This window comes from Triturus cristatus, chromosome 9 (assembly GCF_964204655.1).
Source record: "Triturus cristatus chromosome 9, aTriCri1.1, whole genome shotgun sequence".
Taxonomy (NCBI): Eukaryota; Metazoa; Chordata; class Amphibia; order Caudata; family Salamandridae; genus Triturus; species Triturus cristatus.
In genome coordinates this window covers 728,828,462-728,852,082 of record NC_140592.1, presented here as the reverse complement: position 1 = coordinate 728,852,082, position 23,621 = coordinate 728,828,462, and the positions used below count along the sequence as shown (strand labels likewise).

The 23,621-nt window shown below is 45.8% G+C and overlaps 1 protein-coding gene across 1 annotated transcript in view; it reads right to left on the bottom strand.

Moving 5' to 3' along the window:
• The window catches only part of PYGM (glycogen phosphorylase, muscle associated), a 124,914-nt gene that overhangs the window by 55,092 nt on the left and 46,201 nt on the right, over nt 1–23,621 (bottom strand). Inside the window, exons 7-11 of the mRNA XM_085625937.1 lie at nt 22,502–22,584; nt 22,068–22,211; nt 16,202–16,294; nt 15,223–15,369; nt 1,319–1,482 (exon numbers count right to left, since the gene is read on the bottom strand). Of these exons, the coding sequence (XP_085482063.1) occupies nt 1,319–1,482; nt 15,223–15,369; nt 16,202–16,294; nt 22,068–22,211; nt 22,502–22,584 (631 nt within the window). The remainder of the gene's footprint in view (nt 1–1,318; nt 1,483–15,222; nt 15,370–16,201; nt 16,295–22,067; nt 22,212–22,501; nt 22,585–23,621) is intronic.

Genomic DNA, 23,621 nt, shown 5'->3' with positions numbered 1-23,621 from the left:
AAGAATTTTACCTATGTTAGATTTATCAATCACCTGTATGTTCAGACAGATGTACTGTTCTTATGAAACATGTCAACCATTGGGTTGCACAGGTCTTGGGAGACACGGGGGAGGGCTAAAGGGTCATAGGGGGTAAAGAGAAACTTAACAAGACAAAACATTCAATTCTCAAATGACTGATCATAAAATCCAAGAGAGGTCTTTACATCTGCAAGATCAGCTACAAAGTATCTATTTAGCATTTTTTTTTCTAGATTTGATTAATTTTCCTTTAACTATGTAAACTCTGGCATAAATCATTGCCTTAAAGGCTGTGGACACAACATGTTTTCTTAGCAGCAAGACAATTAAGGGTTTCAAAGCAAATGGAGAAACTGCAGAAAAGCAAGGAGCAGCTTTGCTTCTCTAAGGAATTCTTATTTCCAACCCCTTAAAGTCAATGTTATGGCTTTGACAGTTATGAGCTGATTACGGACTTTCTCGAAGTAGAGGGGGGTGTTGATTGTTTACTGCCCTGCGACAGCAAATCCCCGAGACCTAGGCAGTATCCCTGACAAAGATACTATGTCACACAACTCCTTCTTTCATAATAACACTGCAGCTCACTGCGATCTCTGAGGTCTACAGATGGTCTCCAAGAGGCCCCTTCTTGTGACATTTGTTAACCGCTCCTTGTTCCCTTTCAAGCTTACCTCTCAAAAAGACAAGACCTAGGCTCTCGTTCTTTCATCACTGTTTACCCGCCAGTTGCAGTTCTTCCAGCATGCTAACATCCTTAATGCTTAACAAGTAAAAAACTACTTGCAGCAAATAGACCATGATGCGACTCATAAAACGGATAATTGGCACTAAACTGAAGAAACGGTTTTAAAATGGTCTTAAAACAAGAACACCTTTTTTTCTACAGTTCATGTCGAATTCTGAGCTCCTAATCAAGACAAGTAACGTGATTAAAAGTATGCATGACTTTTTGCCCCATGAGCTTTGAGGGAAAAAAAGAGACCTAAAAATGTCAGAGCATGGAATTGGACACTGCAGTCTTGTGGAATTTTGTTAATTAGAACATTTCCTGTGCCAAATACAAAGATAAATGCAAAAAGGCCCTCCCTGATGAAAAAACATTGGAAGGGGTTGGATGAAGAAAGAATCGAATGAGAGGCTTAGTTACGGAATTTTCTGTGTATAAGAATTAGACGGTTGAACGGAAACATCTCATCCAGAACCCATAAAGTTTACCATTCAGTGCGAGAGCGAGGGTAAATACAAATAGCACTGGCCTAAAAAGGGAGGTGCCAATTCTCAGATACTAGGTACTTACACAGTTTCCTTAATGATGTCAGAGTGAATCTGAGCAACACCATTTACAGCGTGAGATCCAACGATGCACAGGTGGGCCATGTTAATCCTCTTCACACCACTCTCTTCCACCAGCGACATTCGGCGCAAGCGGTCAACATCACCGGGGAACGCAGCAGCCACTTTCTGCAGCAGAAAATCAAAAAGAACTCCAGTCATTACCAGAATGCATTAAAAACATCTTGCTGGCTCACTTAAGGTAATACAAAGGTGGAGAACCTAGCAAGGGCAAACTTATAGGAAAATTACAATCTGAAGAATGTTGCAGGTCCAGCACGGTACAGCACGCTCAAGATAGAAAAGTGAAATATGAAAGGAAGGCAGCACATACTGACAAATGTAGCAATAACATAGTGACAGCACATTTAGCTGAGAGAGAGGGAGACTCTGAAGGGAAGGCAACAAGAAATCACATATGTAGAAGAACAGGAACTAGAGCACCATCAGCACAGAGTTCGATTCAGAAAAGAAGGCAGCAGGGAATCGTACATGTAACATGGCCTGCAAAAGTGTAGCAGAGGACAGGTGGTCAGATAAAGAAGGAGGAAGATAGCCCAGACTCGGGCTTCAAAAGACCTTGCACTAGTTAATCACATTCAGCAGGAAAGGGAAACAGAACCCGTAGTCTAGGAATACAGCAGGATGAACATCAGCAGAGCACATTCAGTAAAGAGCAGGGCCAGGCAAGGGCAGAGCAAGGAATGTGACACAGACTCGCCCATAATACCAGGCTAAGCGTTTGCCACAGGAGCCAATGGCTCACAAGGAATATGTTCATGGCCCAAATGGAATATGCTACTTACCAGTATGCATCTGTTCTTGGCATGTAGAGCTGCAGAGTTGTACACTTAGCATAGATCGCCATCTGGTGTTGGGCCCGGATGTTTGCAGTTTGTTTTTGTTCTTTGGAAGTCACGAGTTCGGTGACTCCTCCTTCGGTCCGTACTGCGCATGGGCTTCAGCTCCATCCTCAGATTGTTTTTCGCCAACAGGGAAATGATGGAGCGTAGTAATAACAGTGAGAAACCCACGTGTGTTGTATCTAAATAAGATGGACTGGAACGGATACAGGTAGCCGGGGAGGCGGGTGGGCGTGTACAACTCTGCAGCTCTACATGCCAAGAACAGATGCATACTGGTAAGTAGCATATTCCGTTCGAGGCATATGAGCTGCAGATTGTACACTTAGCATAGATTATATAGCAGTACCCAACCTTAGCGGCGAACACCGGTATCCGTTGCAGTGGTTTGAAAAAGTGTCTTTAGTACAGCCTGGCCCACACTAGCTTGTTGCTTGGAATGCACGTCTACACAGTAATGTTTTGTGAAGGTGTGCGGTGTTGACCATGTGGCTGCTTTGCAGAGGTCATCTAAGGGTATGTTCCCTAGAAAAGCCATAGAAGCCCCTAACTTTCTAGTAGAGTGGGCTTTAGGTGGAACAGATAATGTTCTTTTTGCCTTTTGATAGCAAATTTGTATGCACTTTACAATCCACCTAGCTATCCCCGATTTAGAGATGGGGTTGCTTTTATGTGGTGGAGAGAAGGAAACAAACAATTGTTTAGTTTTCCTGAAAGGTTGTGTTCTCTGTATGTAGTACAGTAAAGCCCTCTTAACATCAAGTGTGTGTAGAGCCCTTTCCGCAACAGATTGAGGTTGCGAGAAAAAGACAGGTAATTCCACCGATTGATTGAGATGGAAGGGGGAAATGACCTTGGGCAGAAACTTTGGATTTGTACGAAGTATCACTTTGCTGTGATGTATTTGTAAGAAGGGTTCCTGTATAGTGAACGCTTGTATTTCACTAACCCTTCTAAGGGAAGTGATAGCTACGAGGAAAGCTGTTTTCCAGGTGAGGAACTGTAGCTCACATTTATGCATTGGTTCGAAGGGCGGACCCATTAGCCTTGTAAGAACTACATTTAGATTCCATACAGGGGAAGGTGGTGCCCTGGGAGGAATTACTCGTTTAAGGCCTTCCATAAAGGCTTTAATAGCGGGCACTCTGAACAGTGATAAATGCTGTCTGTTTTGTAGATAAGCAGCAATCGCTGCTAGGTGTAGGCGTATGGATGAATATGCCAGGTTACACCTGTGAAGATGGAGCAGATAGCATATGATGTGCTGTATGGATGCATCTAAAGGGTTGATTGTATTGTTACGGCAGTAAACCACAAATCTCTTCCACTTTGCGGCATAGCATGCTCGAGTGGTAGGACGTCTGGCTTCCTTGATAATGTTCATGCAATCAGGGGGAAGGTTAAGGTACCCAAATTCTAAGATTTCAGGAGCCAGATCGCAAGGTTGAGCTGAGCTGGGTCCGGGTGCCTGATTTCTCCATGGTTCTGAGTTAGGAGGCATGGGGACAGGTGCAGTTTTTGATGTGGTACCACCGAGAGCTGTAGTAGTGTGGTGTACCACGGCTGCCTGGCCCATGTTGGAGCTACCAGAATGAGTGTGAGGGAGTGCTGTTGTAGCTTCCTTACCACTAATGGAATTAGCGGGAGAGGTGGAAAGGCGTATGCAAATTTGCCTGACCAGTTCATCCATATCGCATTGCCTTTGGACAATGGGTGTGGGTATCTGGTGGCGAAGCTTGGGCATTTTTTGTTTTCGTGGGTGGCGAAGAGGTCTATCTGAGGATGCCCCCACTTTTGGAAGAATGGGCGAAGAACTTGTGGATGCAGTTCCCATTCGTGTAGTTGTTGCGTTTGTCTGCTGAGCAGATCTGCCATGGTGTTTTGTACGCCTGGAACGTGCTGTGCCAGGAGAAAGATGTTTTGAGGAATTGCCCATCTCCATATGCTCTGGGCTAAGCGGGAGAGCTGGGGAGAGTGTGTCCCCCCCTGTTTTTGAATAGAATACATTGCAGTCATATTGTCTGTGCGAATGAGGACTGCTTTGGCCGAAATCTGTTTTTGAAAAGATTTTAGGGCTAGAAAGATCGCCAAGAGCTCCAGATGGTTGATGTGGAGCGACTTTTGCTGTGGCGTCCATAGACCTTGCATTGTGAGGTGTAAGAGGTGCGCTCCCCAGCCGGAGAGCAATGCGTCCGCTGTTAGAATCACCTGAGGAACCGGGTCCAGGAACGGCCACCCTTTGGAAAGGTTTGTGGTGTTCCACCACTGCAGAGAGTGATGGGTGCGGCCGTCCACCAGCACCAGATCCGTCAGCTGTCCCTGGGCCTGGTTCCACTGTCGTGCTAGGCACTCTTGGATTGGACGCATGTGGAGTCTTGCATGGGGCACTATGAAAATGCAAGATGCCATCATTACTATGAGCTTCATAAACACTCTTGCTGGAAGAGAGTGTTGAGGAAGGAACGTTTGGCGCAAGGCTTGTATGCTTGCGATTCTGGCTGAGTTTGGATAGGCAATACCTTTGGAGGTGTCTATAGTGGCCCCGAGATATTGCTTTGTGTGAGATGGTAGGAGGTGGGACTTTTGGTAGTTCACCGTGAAGCCTAGCTGGTGGAGCAGTTGAATGGTGCTGTTGGTATGTTGCACACATTGGTTGTAGGACGCGGCTTTTATGAGCCAGTCGTCTAAGTAAGGGAAGACGTGAATATGTTGACGTCTGAGGTGTGCTGCTACAACTGCTAGGCATTTGGTAAACACCCGTGGTGCGGTGGTGACCCCGAAGGGGAGAACTGTGAACTGGTAATGTTGACCGTCCACCACAAACCTGAGGTACTTCCTGTGGGAAGGGTGTATTGGAATGTGAAAGTATGCGTCTTTCAGATCCAAGGTAGTGAGAAAGTCTCCTTGAGAGAGGAGCGGGAGGACTTGTTGTAGAGTGACCATGTGAAAATGGTCTGAATGTATGTATGCATTTAGAGGCCGGAGGTCCAGAATGGGCCTCAGGGTCCCGTCTTTTTTTGGTATCAGGAAATACAGAGAGTAGACCCCTAGATTTTGCTGATTGACGGGGACCCGCTCTATAGCGTGTTTTTGGAGGAGGGAGAGCACCTCCTGTTTGAGCAGTGTGGAATGTTCCTGAGACATTGGACGGTGCCTTGGTGGGATATTGGGTGGGGTAGATGTTAGCTCGAGACAGTACCCTGACCGAATAATTTGGGTCACCCATTTGTCCGATGTTATAGATTCCCATGCGTGGATAAAGTTTTGTAGTCTGCCCCCGACCGGAGTGGGATGGTCTGGGGGGAGCGGAGGGAAGTCATTGTGCGGGCGGGGTGGCAGAACGGGTGGTGTTGGTTTTGCCCCTGCCCTTATTGTTGTTGCCTCTGTAACCACCCCTTTGGTAGCCCTTTGAGAAGGTATTTTGAGGAGGGGACTTGTAGGAGGTAGAGGCGCTATCGGTGGAGTAGCCTCTGCCTGTGCTACGAAAGGATGAGCGTCGAAAGGAGCGTTTAGGGGTCTGTGATTGTAATGCCCCCATAGACTTTGCTGTGTCTGTGTCCTTTTTCATTTTTTCTAATGCTTCGTCTACCTTTGGCCCGAAGAGATTTTGTTGGTCAAAGGGGTGATTTAGTATGGATGCCTGGACTTCAGGCTTGAACCCTGAGATCCTGAGCCAGGCATGACGACGAAGCAGGACACTAGTATTTATGGCTCTAGAAGCAGTGTCGGCTGCATCGAGGGCACATTTAATGGAGGTGTTAGTAATTAGCTTACCCTCCTGTATCAGGTCATGAGCTTTGCGTTTGTGTTTTTCTGGGAGGTGCTGCATAAGAGCCTCAAGCTCATCGTAGTGTGCTCTGTCATAGCGCGCAAGCAGCGCTTGTGTATTCGCAATGCGCCAGATGTTCGCGGCTTGCGAGGCGGTGCGTTTGCCAGACGCGTCTAGAAGTTTGGATTCCTTTTCTGGCGGTGGGGCCTCTCCTGAGGACTGGGAGTTAGACCGCTTTCTAGCTGTGGACACAACTAGGGAATCTAAGGGAGCAGGGCCCTTAATGTATGTAGGGTCTGTGGGTGCCGCCTTATACTTTTTTTCTATTCTAGGGTTTAAGACCCTGGCCCTTACAGGGTCTTTGAACACCTCTGCAGCATGCTTGGTGACACCCTTAAGCATGGGCAAGATAGCTGTGGACTTATCCTGAATATCAAAGGTATCCAGTAAGAAGTCGTCTTCCACTGGTTCACTATGCATTTCCACCCCATGGTAGTGTGCTGCTCTCTGCACTAAGTGGTGAAACCCTAATGAGTCCTCTGGGGGAGACGGCCTGGATGGGTATAGGTCGTCCTGAGGCACATCCGGTATGTCAGGGTTTTGGTAATCTTCCCATGGGTCTGGGGTCCCCGGTGGAGTGGGGTCCATTGGGGCGTCCGCTGGGTCATAATCTGGATCCCCGTAATCCGGATCTGGGGATGGGGATGGGGAATGATGAGGCAAGGGCGGCGGAGACCTGGGAGGGGGAGGGGGTGGAAGAGGTGGAGGTGGAGGTGGAGGAGGAGGAGGAGGAGGAGGTAGTGGGGAGGGCACTCTGAGAGGAGAAGTAGCAGAGTCCTTCCGCTTGGGCGGTGGAGGAGGAGCCGGTGTGTCAAGACGTCTTTTCTTGACAGCTAAAGTCAATAGCCCAGTCTTTGGATCCTTAAATAAGGTCTTTTGTAAAGGATCTGGTGTAAAGAGGTCCAGTGGCACCGAATCGTCCGCTGGCGCCGATGTTTTCGGAGCCGAGGATTTTGATGGTTTCTCTGCGCTTTTTGGAACCTCCGGTTTTTTCGGCGTCGAAGTAGTTTTCGGCGCCGGAGCGTCGGTGCCGAGGGATTTGTGTTTGTGTTTTGTCGGCACCGAGAGTCCAGGCTTCGGCACCGGTGGCTTCGGAGTCGAGCTGGGCGTCACTTTCTTCGGTGCCGGACGGTGTTTATCGGCACCAGGCGTCGGCTGGCTCGAGCCCGGGCTGCCGTGAGACTTGTGAGGCTTCGACACCGGGCCCGAAGGTGGGGTGATAGAAGCTGTGTGCTTGGTTTTACCCAGGCCTGCAGGCGAGGGTGTAAACTGAGTCTCTTTGGTTTTGGGCACGGGGGTGGGAGGGGGTAGAGTACTCACGACCCTCTGCGCCGGTGTGATGTCCTCCACGTCGGAGTCGTCGGCCTCGGAAGCGCTGACGACGTCTTCCTCCTGCTCGGTGTGTTGTTGCCCCGAAGCTCTGGTGTCGTCTCCGAAGATGTCCGGTGGAGCCGCGGTCGATGAGTGCGCCATGGTGCGTCGAGCTCTTCGATCCCGGATGGTCTTTTTTGATCGAAAAGACTTACAGGCGGGGCAGTCTCTAGCCTCGTGTTCTGGAGAGAGGCAAATGTTACACACCTGATGGAGGTCGGTGTGGGGAAATTTAGACCCACATTTTGGGCACTTTTTGAACGGAGTCCTTTCCATCGGCCGGGACCGAAGTCGAGGAGGGCCCGAAGGCCGGTGCCGATGTGCGGAATGGAGAAAAGTGCCGCTTCGAGAGATGAAGATAGATGAAGAAACTCGAAGAACGAGGATTTTCCGTCGAGGCTGGAACCGTAGAAGTTCGAAGCCGGAGCACGAAGTATCACATCCGAGCCCGATGGCGGAAAAAAACAATCTGAGGATGGAGCCGAAGCCCATGCGCAGTACGGACCGAAGGAGGAGTCACCGAACTCGTGACTTCCAAAGACTGTCCAAAGAACAAAAACAAACTGCAAACATCCAGGCCCAACACCAGATGGCGATCTATGCTAAGTGTACAATCTGCAGCTCATATGCCTCGAACACCTATTTTTATGAGCCATCAATTTCTGATGAGTGTTTCAGATATATAAACCAATTTAGTTGTTATTTATGCAGTTATTTTTTTAACTCCCAGATAGGTCACTTCAGTGGCATTTCTGTCAACTACACTGCTGAATTTAAAAGTTTGTAACTCGAAGATATTACCCCCCTTGTACACCACACATCCTCTCATCACCTGTTTCCTCATGCTGCTGAGCAACCACAAGAACAGCCACTCAGTTGCTCCTCCATCAACTCTTGCGTTGTCCATGTCACCCATCCACTTACTTGCACCTTATCCATTCTTTCACACTGCTATCCTGTACTCCCTTCACCCAATATTGAGGCCTGCAACCAGTTTAGCTACACTCGTCCACTTTCTGCCACATCCTACTGTACTACTTGTTAAAATGAAGAACATAAAACAGAGCAACACCATGTTCTGCTCAAGTAAACATCAGATGAGACATGAGACATTAAGAATCAATACACTTAAGAACGGAATGGTGCATGCGATAGCATGCCTTTTCTTTTACAAATGTTTTGGTGAAAGACAAGATCAGGCCAGATTTATTCGAAGCCAAAGCTGCTTCGACAATACAAAAGGAAAATGTTACTCATCCTGTAAGCATCTGTTTGTGGCATGTAGTACTGTAGATTCACATGCTGTGCAAACTTCTGCCACCTAGTGTTGGGCTGAATTGTTTACAAGCTTGTTTTTCATCAAAGAAAGTGTTTCGAATCAGATGCACTTTGACTCCTACCTTGACTGGCAATGCGTAAGGGCATCAACTCCATGTTGGACTGTTTTCCGCACAGCTGTTGAGTATAATATGGAGTGTTCAGTAGTGTTGGGTTTCGACGTGGGCAGCTTGTTTTTGTTCGAAGAAGTTTTTTTCGAGTCACGAGGTGTGGGGACTCCACCCATTATTGGCAATGCGCATGGGCATCAGCTTCATAGTCAGATTGTTTTTCTCGCCTCGAGGGCAAAGATGTAGCTGAAGCACAGAGATACAGAAGAGATAACCATGCAAAGTGAGGAACTAAGGATGAGAGTATCTGCATCGAACCCCAGGTGGCCAGGGAGGAGGATGGACACATGTTAATCTACAGCACTACATGCCGCAATCAGATGCTTACAGAGTAAGTAACATTTTTTTTGTGGCATGTGTAGCTGTAGATACACGTTATGTTATGTTAAAATAGCTTTATAATGCGCACAGCTACCCAAAAAGGGTATCCCAGCGCAGGACTGAGGGGACCAAGGAAATGAAAAATTATTGATTGAATAACCAAGTTTTTAGTAGTTTACGGAAATTCGTATAAAGTGTTTCTCTACGAATCATTATGGGGAGAGAATTCCATAAGAGTGGGCCAAGATAGGAAAAAGAGCGACCACCCATTCTTGTGAGCTTGACCCTAGGAACCACAAATTTTTCCTGAGTTGTGGAACGCAACAAGCGGGAGGGCTGATAGGGGCGGACTAGTTTTTGCAGGTATTGAGGGGCAGTGCCTGTCTTGATCTTGAACATGTAGTTCAGAGCTTTAAACTTAGTTCGATTTTCCACTCTGAGCCAGTGTAGATCTCTCAAGGCACTAGTAGTGGGAGCCATTCTTGGGAGTTTGCAAAGCAATCTTGTGGCTGAATTCTGCACCACCTGAAGCTTGCGTAATACATCCCTGTTTGCTCCCAAGTAAAGAATATTTCCGTAGTCTAGTCTAGATGTTACAAGTGCCTGGACAACGGTCTTTTGGGTAGCACTAGGGAGCATCCAGATTATTTTCTTCAAGCATTTTAAAATGGTGAAGCAGGTGGCAGCAGTTTTTACCGCATGTTGCTTCATAGATAAATTACTATCAATGATGAATCCCAGGTTGCGGACTTGAGAGGTGGGCACGGGTAAAGGACCCATTATACTGGGCCATAGGTTTTTATTTTTCCCTAGAATAAGGACCTCGGTTTTTTCACCATTGAGCTTGAGTAGATTGATTTGCATCCAAGATGCAATATTACTCAAGCCATCTTGAGCTGTGCATAGACTGTAAAGCAGTCCTTCCCAAGCGAAGCTCAGCCTGAGGAGGTTTCAGAAAATCGAACAAGCATTGTCGAAGCCAAAAGGCTTTGCTTTGTAAGATCTATTGGCTTTGTCAATGTTTTTTAGCCATGTTGTACAGCCGCACATCTGCTGTGCAGTATGGCTGAAAGTAAAACCGCATCATAGAGCTTTTTTTTCTACTTTCAACTATGCTGCACAGCAGCTGTGGTGATGTACACAATGACTAACAAAAATATTGAGAAAGCCTAATAGCTCTCTTGAATGCAAGAGCTATTTGACGGGAGGGACAAGCAACACGGGACGGCTACTGCATTGTTGGTTGCCTCTTCTAACAAACAAACCCATTCTGTTGATGAATGTGCTACCATAGCTGCCAAACAGCTCTATGTGAAGTGAGATACACTCACTAGTCCTGGCTTTTTAATCCACAGCATTTAGCATATTGTGAATTACATGTCCATACTCATATATGGAAATTCAAAACACAAAATACAGAATGCAGAGAGCTCTTGGCTCAACAGCCAGCAATAGCTGTTGGTGTCCCATACTAAATGGGGCCATCTGAGAGCTATGCCAGCTCCTTCGCAAAACTGCAGAACAAGCTAAATAATTTTTTGCAAGTTGAGCGAATGAAATATATAAGCGGAAGTAGAAATTTGTGCGGGGGCCAGGCCGAACTTTTTGCGGACAGTTCAATCTCCGGATTTTACCCATGGCACTTACTAAAATGCAGGGTTTTCATGAGTTATGATTCTTGCCTTGGAGTCCAGTTGATGTTGTATAAGTGCTGGGACTCCGTAGTACTTCACTTCAGAGGCAGCTGCGTGTCAGTACTGTGCTCCCACATTCTCTTCGGTACCTACCTAAAGGGCGAATTCATGTTTTTGGGAGGTTATCTTTCCAATGCAAAATCATAATGATATGTTATATAGGTGGTGTGACATTGCAAACATCACTGTACTTTTCCTTCAAAAAAATATTTACAAAAACCCTCACCAAGCAAAAGGCAACCATTCCAGATGAATGTGAAATAATGGGAGGAATGAGAGAAAATTCAAGTCTCAATGTCTACTTCAGCATCCTGTCATTCTGGGCAAATCACTTAATTGCCCCATGCCAGAAAATGCACTTGTGAAGTGAAACTGGTTCTCATGTAAAGCGTTCCAATGCCACTTTGAAGTCAGCCAAAAGCAAAGTAAACATCAGGCTCCCTTGAAGACACAGCTTGACATTTGACCTCTGTGTTTGAATGCACAGCAAATGTGAAAAAATAAAAACAAGATTTAAAGGCATGTTTGCAGAAAGCAAGTTCGTGGAAGAACACAGTAAACATGGTTTAGGCAATGGACGGGGCAAACTGAACCTGGAGAGCCAAAAGCAAATAAAGCCAGCAAATAGAAAGCCCAAAAATGTGAGTTACAGAGCCAATGGTAAGCAATGGACGGAATGCATTCCTATGTAAACTTTCTGAAAGTCCCCAAGATGTCTTTAGCAAACCAGATAGCTGTGCTGTCTGGTAGACTGCGACCTTAAGAGTGTACTTAAGACAGTATGGCCAACTCTAGCTTGTTGCCTAGCCAGGACATCCACACAGTAATGGACCAAGTTGCCAGCTAGTGGTATGTTCCCTAAAAAAGCCATAGAAGCCCCTTTCTTGCCCATGGAATGGGGTCTCGGAGGGAAAGGTAGGGATCTTTTAGCTTTAGTATAGCAAGTTGGTATACAAATGATAAGCCAACGAGCAATACCTGCTTTGGAAATAGCACGGCCATTATGTCGTTTGGAATAAGACACAATGAGCTGTTTTTTATGAAAAGGTTTTGTTTTATCCACATAATACATTAAAGCTTTTTTGACATTCAGGGAATGGGAATGCAAGGTGAGTTCCGCCACAGACTCTGGATGTGGAAAGACAACTGGCAGCTCAAAAGTTTGATTGAGATGAAAACTGAATACCAACTTGGGGAGACATTTGGGGTTGGTCCTAAAGAGCAGCCTGTCTGGATGGACTTGGAAAAAAGGCTCCTCTAAGGTGAGAGTGGGTGTCTAACTGACTCGACTGAGTGAAGTGATAGCTACAAGGAAGGCCACCTTCCATGTAAGAAACTGAAGCGGGCAAGAGTAAAGGGGCTCAAAAGGAGGGCTCATGAGCCTAGTTAGTACTATGTTCAGGTTCCACACCGGAGCAGGGGGGTGTCTGGGGCGTGAAAACCTGCTTAAGGCCTTCCATTATGGCTTTAATGACTGGTACTCTGAATAGCGAAGTGTGCTGCCTATTCTGTAGGTAAGCCGCCACAGCAGTCCAATGTAACTAAATGGAGGTATAGGCCTGACTGTTGAAAGTGAAGGAGGTAATAAACAATGTCTTGTACCGACGTGCTAAGAGAATGATCGGTTTTGGAAGACAATAGTGCACAAAGCGCTTCCATTTTGCTGCAAAGCAGACCCCTGTAGTAGGTCTACGAATTTCACGATGAATGGACACACATTCCTGTAATAGGCTAAGGTAACCAAACTCTAAGACCTCAGGAGCCATATCGCAGAATTGAGCTTCAGAGGATTAGGGTGTTGGAGGGTACCATGATTTCACGTAAGAAGGTCTGGCCTGTGGGAAAGCTTTTTGTGAGGAACTAGAGAGAATTCCAGCAGAGCGGAATACCACGGCTGGCGAACCCAGGTTGGGGCTACTAGAATGAGTAAGAGATGTCTGCCTCAGCTTGCAAACTACAAACAGTATAAGCAGGAGAGGCAAAAAAGCATAGGCAAATATCCCTGACCAGTTCATCCATATTGCATTGCCCATGGACCACGTATGTAGTAAACTTGCGGTGAAGTTGGTGCATTTTGCATTTTTGGCGGTGGCGAACAGGATGATGTGGGGAAATCACCACCACCAGAAATACAAGAGAAGAATCTAACGGAGGAGTTCCCATTCGTAGACTTGTTGATGCGTCCTGCTGAGCAGGTCTGCCAAGTCATTGTTTGGACCAGAAATGTACTGTATGACCAATTGAACCTTGTGATGTATTGCCCACTTCCAGGTTCTCTGGGCTAAAACAGACAGCTGGGTCAAGTGCGTGGCCCCTTGCTTCTGCAGGTAGAACACGGCTGTGGTATTGCTCGTTCAAACTAGAATGCCTTTGTTGCAAACGAGTTAAAGGAATGCTCGAAGAGCAAACTGAATAACCAGCAATTTCAGTTGGTTGATGTGGAAGCCCAGTCGTGTGGGTGTCCACAAGCCCTGGATTGTGTATTCTTGGAGATGCGCTCCCCATTCAAGGAGTGAGGCATCCGTGGTAATGGTTTCCTGTGGAACTGGGTCTAGAAAGGGCCATAGCTGCAACAGGTTGTTGGAGTTCCAACACTGCGGAGAGAAATGTGTATGGCCCCAAATCAACACTAGATCCTCCCATTGACCCTCTGATCGAGACCACTGTGCTTCTAGGCACTGCTGCAAGGGACGCATGTGTAGCCTTGCATGAGGATCAATTGCAGTGCAGGACGCCATCATGTCTAACAAATGCATTACTGACCTGACCGTTACCGGAGGATCTGACTGAAAAAGAGGTATTAGACTTTGGAAAGCGTTGACCATGACAAGATTTGGGTAAGCCTTTCACCCTCTTGAATCTAGGGCAGCCCCAAGGAAGGGCTGTACCTGCAGCGGTTGGAGGTGGGATTTAGGTAGGCTTATCGTGCAGTCCAACTTGTGAGTAAGGTCTATAGTTGTTTGTATGTGCACCAGTCATTGCTGTTGTGGGGCACTCTTGATCAGCCAGTCAATGGTATGGGTACACGTGGATGCCACCCCGTCTGAGATGAGGGGCTACCACAGTTAGATACTTGGCGAAGACTCTGGGGGGCTCAAATGTAGTGGACAGCTGGAAACCTGCTCCGTGAAGTAACAGAACAAATATTAGTGCCGCATATTCAGCACAGATAGGGGGAGACTATGGGTGAAGAAAAAAGGTAGTGGAGCCACCATTCAGAATAAGAGCTAGGCCTGGGCAAAATTTAACCGCTGGTGTCATCGCTATAATTTTGTGTGACACTTTTTACACAAAATTCCTGAAGTTTCACTTTGGATAATTACACACTATTTGCGGTAAAAAGGGACTGCAAACATGCCATTCACAGTAAAAAAATTAACATGAACATGTGAGGACATCAGAATGCACGCTGCTGTAGTTGTTCATGGTGCTTTTTTTTAAAAAATATTTGACGAAAAATGTGTCTCACATCAAAAATTGCCACGAGGACACATTTTGTGTTAAAATATTGTACAATATGACAGACTTGCATTTCATGTAATTACGAGTATTCTTGCTGAAATTTCACGTAAATACGCTAAAGCAAATTATGCGAATTTTGCACACCCCTAATAAGAACCGGCCTTAGAAACAGATTTCTCAATACAGAGAAGAAAGCTGCATAGGTTGAGGAATATAGCATAACCAGCATCAGTGGAGCACATACAACAGAGACAAAGTCTGAGGGACACTGATGACAGTAGCATGTCCTCCAGACAGAATAAGAACCAGCACGAGTAACAAAATATTCAGGGTATAGAGGAAAACAGCATGGGTAAAGGAATGCAGCAGAACCAGCAGCAGTAGAGCACACAGAGAGGGAGCCTCGAGCGACCAAAGCTAAGAAGGTAGACAGACATCTGGACAGTATCAGAAGCAAAATCACCGAAGAATGTTTAGTACCGGGAGGAAAACTCAGAAAAGAAGACAGTAGAGTATAAGGACCATAACATTGTTACCAACATTAGTGCATCACTGTGAAAGATTCAGAAGAAAATTAATATTATTTAAAGGACTAAAATCTTTACCAAAAATTCAGGGAGTCTCAGAGAAGAAGGATGTAGAGCTTTAGAGCCACAGGAGTAACAGCATTAGTAGAGAACAGATTGAGTCCCAGTGACAAAGGTGGGGTGAGGAGGCTTGCACCACAGGACTGTAACCGAATTAAACGTCACTCATCTCTTCCAATAGTTCTCTAGAACTGGCCCTCTGAAGAGCAACACTTACAATAGATTGTAAGTGGTGGGGTATTGGTTATAACTTCAATGGTCCTCTCCATCTAATCACCTTGCCTGAAGACTCACCGTCAAGTGCCTTTGGTTGATCTCATAGATTATAGCCAGATGGCGCGGTAGCAGGTTCTCTAGAAGATGGACAGGCCAGCGTTCAAGGGCCTCTGGCAACACTGTGTGGTTGGTGTAGGCGCAAGTCCTCACTGTTATTTCCCATGCCTGGGGAGCAGAAAGAAGCAAAGTGAGGATTGGAAAGTTGCTCTGGGAACCTTATTCAGCAGGGTGGAGGAAGAAAGGAGGAGGGCAACTGTGGGAGTTTCAGCATTCAAAACAGGCTACTAACACAATAGCACGGAAGGAGGCGGTGAGCATCACTTGGGACCCATCTACAGTGGGACAGGATACAACCTCGGCACATGGGAGTTCTAAATGAGGGCCATGGCAGGACAAAAAAAAAAAAAAAGAACAAGCAACGTGAGACAATGCAAGAAGCCAAGCGAGGGAGTGCTCTTCACTTGTGGGCCAGGGGAACAAAGAAGAAGAACAGCAGGTGCCAAACACAGATATGCGGATAATGGAGAGGGCGTACATCTTGTGTGAAAGATAGACTACATGTTGGGAGCAGGAAAATTAAAATAAAGTACAATACAGTGGGCTAACGAGGAGCAGAAATTAGCTGTAGGAAGATAGGAGAGGCAGAGTAAGTTCCACACAAAAAGGTAATGGAAAAAGCTAGTAGTGAGGGATTACCATGAAATACCTGGGTGAAGGTTGTGTCACATCTGAAGTTGGATTGAGGTAAGAATTCAACCGCTAAAGGATGAGATGTTCGATGAGAGAGGTAGTGACTGAATGCGCTGACTAGCGGGGTGTGAAAGAGGGAGAGGATGAGGTGCATTTATTGGTTTATGCGCATGGTAGGGTAATTAAGGGCTTCTGCTTCTTTCCTGGGTGGGGAGGGGGTGCGGATGGAAGGGGTCTACATCACAGAATGTGTTCATTGGTCAAATTAAAGTCCATCTGGAGTGATAGGGAAGATAAATCTACTTACCTTGTCCCACTCGACCTTCTCAATGTCAACAAGAATCCTCATTAGCTCTGGGATGGCTAGTGACGGGTGGGTATCATTTAGCTGGATGGCCACCTGCAGAGGGGTCAGAGGTCACACAATAAGCACTAATCAATTACTTTGCTTCTACATTCAACACAGCACTGCCAACGTTCTAAGCCCATACCCCCAAAAAGCTAGCACAACCTGCGACACAGATGTCTGGACCTTAGACCACAATACAATACTCCATTTCAGGTAAATAGAACTGAAACCCCCTGCCAGCTGTGACTAGGGGCAGAGGTTTGTCATTCAAGGAGACTTAATCTTGATCCCCGTCTAAAGTGTTCGCATGCTTATGCTGCTAAACTACCATTAAGGGTCTATCAAGTAAAGATGCAAGTACCCAAACCCTTCTCCCTTTTTTCACTGTGATGTTATGACTCCTGCTTTGGTTTAGTTTTACACAGAGCTTAATTTGTGAAAGAATGAGTGGTGGGGCCCAAAACTCATCTCAGAAGGTATGGCTGGCACTATTAAATGTCAGTGCGCCAAATCCCTAGACTGCATAGTCTTAAATTCACCTCAGGCCTCTTTAATCCACTACCAGATGCTTCCTGGCCCTTCTCTAACTCTTTCTGGTCCCTTCTTTCTCCCTTTGTGATGGTTTTTCGGTCCTTCTCTTCCTCCTTTCCTCTTTGTGTGTTTTTCCTCTCTCTTGCTCTCGGTCAATATCGGATAAGTAACTGCTGGCCACAAAAGAAGAGTGCCAGTGGACCCCAGTAGCTCAAATTAAGCACAGCCCCAAAGCACAAATATATAATAATTCTCATGAAGGAAGCTGCAGTGCCTAACCCAGCCTATGTGAGGATGGATGTAACTCAGTCCAGGGACACAGATTCTTTTACTTGTACCCCTATGGGAAGACTGCTTATTGGCTCCATAATCTAGTTCCCATAACTGGGGTCTCTTGATTTTGTAATTGGGGGGGCAGGGGAAAAGGGGGACATGTAAATTTACAGGCGTTTGATGAATGGTGGGTCGATTGCAACCCCGTCTGCATTCTACACAATACCATGAATTCCTTTAAGAAGGCTGGCTATGTTCATGTTGTCAAGGAGTGTATGCAGGCAGGCACGTCCAAGTCCTCTTCCTGAAACCTGATCTTGATAGTGGGTGCAGTGAGGTCAACTGCTCATTCCTTTGCCTAGAGTAGTTTATTCCCTCCAGAGTGAACCCAGTCTTTCTTCCCCAATTGTTGGGTGTTTTAGGGACTGGAAGTAAAAAGAACGCAGAGAGCTCGATCAGACTGCAATACACAAATCAATAAGAACAACTCTGAACTGGCATGGCCTGTGGCTCTGGGCTTTACAGCCACGAGAACAAGACAGTGGAGGGATACCCTTTTCTAGAATTGGGAAGCTCTTTGAACTTTCAGACAGAAACAAATTTGCTTGGCTTCCGGCTTGGCCATCAGAGTAGGGAAATTAGTGGCCAGCTTGACTGATACTTGGCATATCATCTTGAGGCCTGTATACAGTGTAGGAAGAAGACATCTGCTGATGTATGGAGCCTGTGCAGGGTGGCTGCTCTATGGAGCTTGTGCAGGGTGGCTGCTCTCCCACTAGGATGAGACTAACTCTGGGAAACCTGTATGAAGGCTTGCTGCCAACTGTGGAGAGATGGCCGCCTGATCCCACAAAAATATGCACAATGCCCAGCTGATTCGCAGGTCTGCGTTGAGGCGTCTCTACTGACTGTGTTAATGAGCAACAAGACACCGGTATCCCAGTTGGCCATGTGAAGCCATGCACCAGAAACTACATCATCTTGGTGGTCAAGGTGCATTGTCACATATTTTTGCAGATCCAGTAAGCTAACATCCTTCAAGACCATCCTACACATGGAGAGAAACTTTATCATGGTATAGTCTGCCTTCACACTCCTGGAACCATTTCATGCATCTCTCTAGCCCATGTGGTTCTGGAGATATTAACTTTCAAATGTTGGGAAGCCCTACTCCTAAATTTCAGTTCCCAGAAATAACTGGTAAAGCCACTGGCTGAAGTTAGGAAATCCTGACCACAACGGGTGGAGTAAGAGATTGCGTTTTGAGTTTAGGTGTCCTAGGAATCCAGAGTATGTGCTGGACCACTATTTACTCTGTCCCATTAAACAATATCACAACTATTTGGCTTTCAAACTGGCTATGGGACATCAGTGACGCTGGAATGTGTCCCAAACTAGACATTAGCGACAGGAGCCCTGGTGATAAAGGACTTCATGTCCAGACCTTTGGAGGAACACCACTGACTTCACTATGGCGCAGTCCTGGTTCTTTATGTGAATGGTTTTTGGGCATAGCGAAATATTGGAGGTCACTTTATCCTGATGTTGTGTACAACAGAATGGGATTTCCAGCGAGGTACCCTAGCAAGGTAACCCAAGGTAAGAGCAGTACCAGAATTAGGTTGATTATTTGTATCGCTATCTTCTGCACAAATGAACATCCCCTGTAGGAGAAAATAAAGATGCCAGTTCTATCTCTATATAGCCACATAGGGCAACAGTGGCCATCACGTCAGTGTTCTAGGCAACCTATCACCTAGGAGCAATAATAATGTTTAACATCCCGACTCGGAGACAGAATGTACTAGCCTCCTCTGGTTTTCTGTATGTATCATAGTTATGATTGGTATAACTGCACGCTAAGTAATATTATGTTATTTGTTAAGACAAATTACAGACTAGACGTTGATGTTACTTAGTATTATTTACTGAGTAATACAAAGTTGTAACCCCCAACACCATCCCACAATAAGTATCTACTGTTCGAGCTCAGTAGCTTGAATGCAAAGTTTACAAAGGTGTAAATTGGTTGTTCAAGTGGAGTGGAATAGTATGGAGGGCCCTGCGATAACACTGATAAAGGTTAGTAAAAACTCAATCAAATGCTCGTTAACCACGGATTGCTTCAGGACCCCTAGAAAGGGCCTCACAAGTGGCCTATAAATATAGGTCTATTAAACATTCTAACTTATTTCAACATACGGAAGAATATCCAACCTCAAATCTGGAATGGGTCTTTTCAGCCACTCCAAATGCAATCTCTTTTCCCTCAGCCATTAGCCCCTGTGTGCTGCCCATTCTGGCTCTCTGAATCCGGATTTCATTCTGTTCACTTATCTAGTTTTTAAGCACTGCTTTGTGGTTAAAAGGCGGCAAAACCCCCAAACAAGTAATATCCCTCAAACTGCCACCCAAATATGGAGTACAGTTTCTTGCACTAAGATCCCAAGGAAGACATTCTCTCTAGCCAAACCTTCCTCTCCAAAGCACCCGGCCAAGAGAAACATGTTCTCTTTACAGCACTAACTTTAATGGAAGGAGCATACTCACCTAAAACGTCCCGTCTACAAGGGAGGAAAATGTGGAGCAATGCCCTGGACCAGAGCAGCTGTAGGAAGCTGGCTCTTTATGTGGTGTACAAATAACTAGATATATTGTGTAAAGAGTCCAGAGATTACTCCAGACCTGTACAGGGCTCAATGTAAACCCAAAGTACTCTATTTGTGGTAGTGTGGTCTAGCAGCAGACAGCTGCTCAGGAAAGTTCTGGAGCTAGGGAACATAGGGACACCGTTGGTCAAGCTCCCTAAGGCCCAGGGGCTTCCGGTGCAGGAGTTTCCCCATGGCATCAGGAATAGCTTACAGGGCAAGTCGTGATCGGGGGGGGGGGGGGGGCGGGGGGGGGGGGGGGGTCTTTGGAATGAGGCTGCAGGCGTCTAGGTACAGTCCGGCAGGGGTCAGCCCATGGTAGACTCTTGCTCAGAAGTGCTGGGGAACTTTAGCAGGACTAGTGGGCAAGCTGGACTTGGGCTGTGGACGTCAGGTGCAGAGGTGGGTCCGGAGGCGGATTTGCAGTTCCACAGGACAGAGTTCTTTGTTCTTTAAAGTTGTTTTCTTCTGGGCAGGTCCGCTGTCCACAGGAGTTTCTTGATCTTTATGGAAAGCAGGAAGCTCTTCCCCAGTGTTTCGGAAGTCACTGGGCCTGCAGGAAGGATCAACTTTTGTAGCAAGGGCGAAAGGCAGCAGAAAGGCTGACAGGGCTAGCACAGAGTCAGTCACTTGTCCTTCTTCAGTCTTGACTGGGCGGCTCTTCTGCACTTGGGCTTTGTAGGTCATCAGGAATCTGATTTCAGGGTTTGGGTGTGCCACCTAAATACTAGATATTGGTGCATTACAGGTAGGGACCAATGGGTTTCCTACCTGGGATGTCTACACCCTTGATTATGCCACCCTCCTGTGGAGTTGACGAAGGGGGGCACACCATCTTTCTTCACTATGTTTTTCTGCCGGTTCTCCCGCCAAACGTCGGGGTCTGAACCGGGGGCTGCCGTCTGCTGCTAGCAGCAGAGGCTGGGGTCGCATTACAAACGTGGCAAGGGTTGGAAGCCTCCCTCTCGAGCACTGTGCTCATCTTGGGGGAAGAGGTGTGACACCTCCACCCAGGATGGGCTTGGTTTCTGATCTCAGGGAGCAGAGGCTCTCTACCCAGGGCTCCAGAAGCATGTCTGGTGGTGGCAAGCTGCCTAAAGCCAGTCAGCGAATACACCAGGGTTGGTAGGTTGCCCTCCGAGTATATGTTTTAATAAATCCAACAATGGCATCAGTGTGGGTTTATTAAGAGGATTTGTTTGATACCAAACACTCCCTGGGTTCAGTGAAGCCATTATGGTACCCTCTTCAGTCCCAATGCCCTAGGTACCAGGGGAACCATTTACTAGGGTCTTACAGGGGAGTCTGAGGTTGCCAATTGTGGTACAGTTTTAGGGAAGGAGCTTTGGCACAGGGGACCTGGTTGACAGGGACCCTGTGCACTTTCAATTGAAACCACATCTTGTTCCAGGCACAAAGTGGGGGTCTAACCATGTCAAAAGGGGCAATTTCTTACAGCAGCATTGTGGAAGCACAACCAGCCAGAGTGGTCTGCTTAACGACTCAAGTGATACAGAGGTCTGATAATATCCTGTGTCATGTGCGAGGTGTTTAGTTCACTCTTGATTTCTAGCTGAAATCACATTGAATTTTGTTACGTGTAGCTTGGCATTTGTAATATGTCCAATCAAACTATGAAAGCCAGAAGACAAAGTCAGGACTAATCAAACTCATGGGAAACTTGAGAGCTCAAGACGATTGAAGTGGACAGTGGTAGTCACTAGCTTGGTGTCTGGGATTCTTCCAAACCCCATAGGTGCTGACTGTGAAATAGAGTGCAAAGGAATTTGAGAATCTGGTGTGGGGTAAACTTTCCCCCTAACTATGGGTCAGAAATTTCTAAACTTAAGCTTCCAGAACAAGCCTCTCACTCGAGCTCCAAAATGTGGCAGTAATCCCCCGAGGGAGATGTGGTTCCTACACCAACAGGACGGAAAGACTAATATAGTCTAGAGAAACTGCACCCTAAGAAAACAAATCAAGAAGAATAAAGCTCAGAACCAAAAACGTCCTTTTAGAGAACCTGGAACTCCAGCTTCTACATTCTTTTCCATTTGGTACACCTTGAGGTGATTCCTCCCAACCAGCAGGCAAGGGGTTTATGGCTGTGTGCTGCCAGTTAACCCCTAACCTAGTCTTTTAATGCATATCTACTGTCAAACAGTTCTCATTATACACCCATTTTCAAGTATGCAACACTGCTACAGCAATAACCCCCAAAAAACATCTATTTCATTTCCTCCTGCAGCTGGTGCCCTATGCTTTTCACAACCACAGAGCGAGTGGTCCACCAGCATCATTAAGTGCTTTTACAGCTTCCAGTAGTACATAAGTTACCAAAGGACATGTCACAAGTAAGTAGATTAGTTCACCTTTTCAGGGAAAGCATCAAAGGAGGTGCGGACAGGATCACGGCAGCCAAACTTGGAGGACTTGAAGCGCCGAATTATGTCCTGCAATGTGGCTGCAACCACAAAGTATTCCTGCTTCAATCGAAGCTCTTTCCCCTCAAAGAACTGCAAAGGGACAGAGAAAAATAGTGTACAAGAGTCAAACACTACAACCTCACACCCAGACTACAGTCGCTGGCCAAATTGAATGGAAAAAAGAAGAAACAGCGAAAGTATGCATTACCTCCCCAAATGAAACATCTCCCTCAAAAATGTAATACAAGACCCATAACTTCATACCTCTGAACACGAATGACAAACAAAAGGCATGGGAAAAGGCTCTGTTTCAGAAGTTCAGTGGTGCAAATGAAATGGTGTTCCTAGATCTCGGTTCTAAAAGCATCCCATAAACTTACATTATCATTGGGATACAGCACGCGGGAAATATTCTCAGCAAGATTCCTGTCCAATACAGCCTGGATGTAACCACCAACGTTAACTGTCAACCAAATAGAAAATAAAAGGTTCAATGTAAAAATATTATCAGCTTTTCAACCATTGTACTTATAGGAACTGTTTTTTTTTTAAAAATCTGCAAGAAACTTGATCTCACGGCCTGTGTCTGTATACTCATGTTAATGTACGTACCCTTTGCATGGCATGGGGCTACTTCATAATCTGTAACTGTATGACCAACGTTACTGTACAATTTTTATGGAAAGGAATTTAAACTGCACACCTATATGAACTGAGTTGCAGTAAACCTGCTTAAAACTCACTTTCAACTCCAGTGCCTATATATAGTTCTATAAATGAGGATGTTGTGGGAAGCTAAATTGTACTACCTAAGGTATATACCAGTGATCCTGTGGAGACTACAAATCCGCTTGTTAGGATGCCCCAGAAACAACCTTCATATAATCCAATATTTACACTGTAATACCAAAGGGTATTGCAATTGGTGGGAAGAGTCATGCTCACAATCACTTACCAACTCTCAAAGATTAAAAAAAAGAAATAAAAATTGTACAATTTATTCAGCAACCAACCTGAAAACAATAACGAATGAATATCCATTCATACAAATAAATATCACTATATAATTCTATCAAATTAAAGGTTTAAAAAAATACAACAAAGATTGTCCCTATTCGTCCTGCACAATTGATCAGTAGCATAAACAGTCTATTTCGGTATTTTTTTCACAGGATAAACAGCCAGAGACTGGTAATAAAGTTGCTTAAAATAGTAAAGTCTCTAGAAATCCTGTGTGACAGATAGTACTGTGTTGTGTAATATACCTATGCTACAACGTACCTTACGACAAGCTAAAAAGCAAAGTTTTTACTTTTTTTTCCAAACTTCAATAAAGTTGGGCTGAGGCGGATTTCTATGGAGATGTTATTCCATAGTTTGGTCGCTGCCTCTCTGAATGCTTTGCCTCCCCATTTCTTCAGTCTAAATCTTGGAGTGGTTATCCATATTGGAAAGATGGAGCGAAGCGGTCTTTAAGGTTTATTTTTAATACATTTCTGC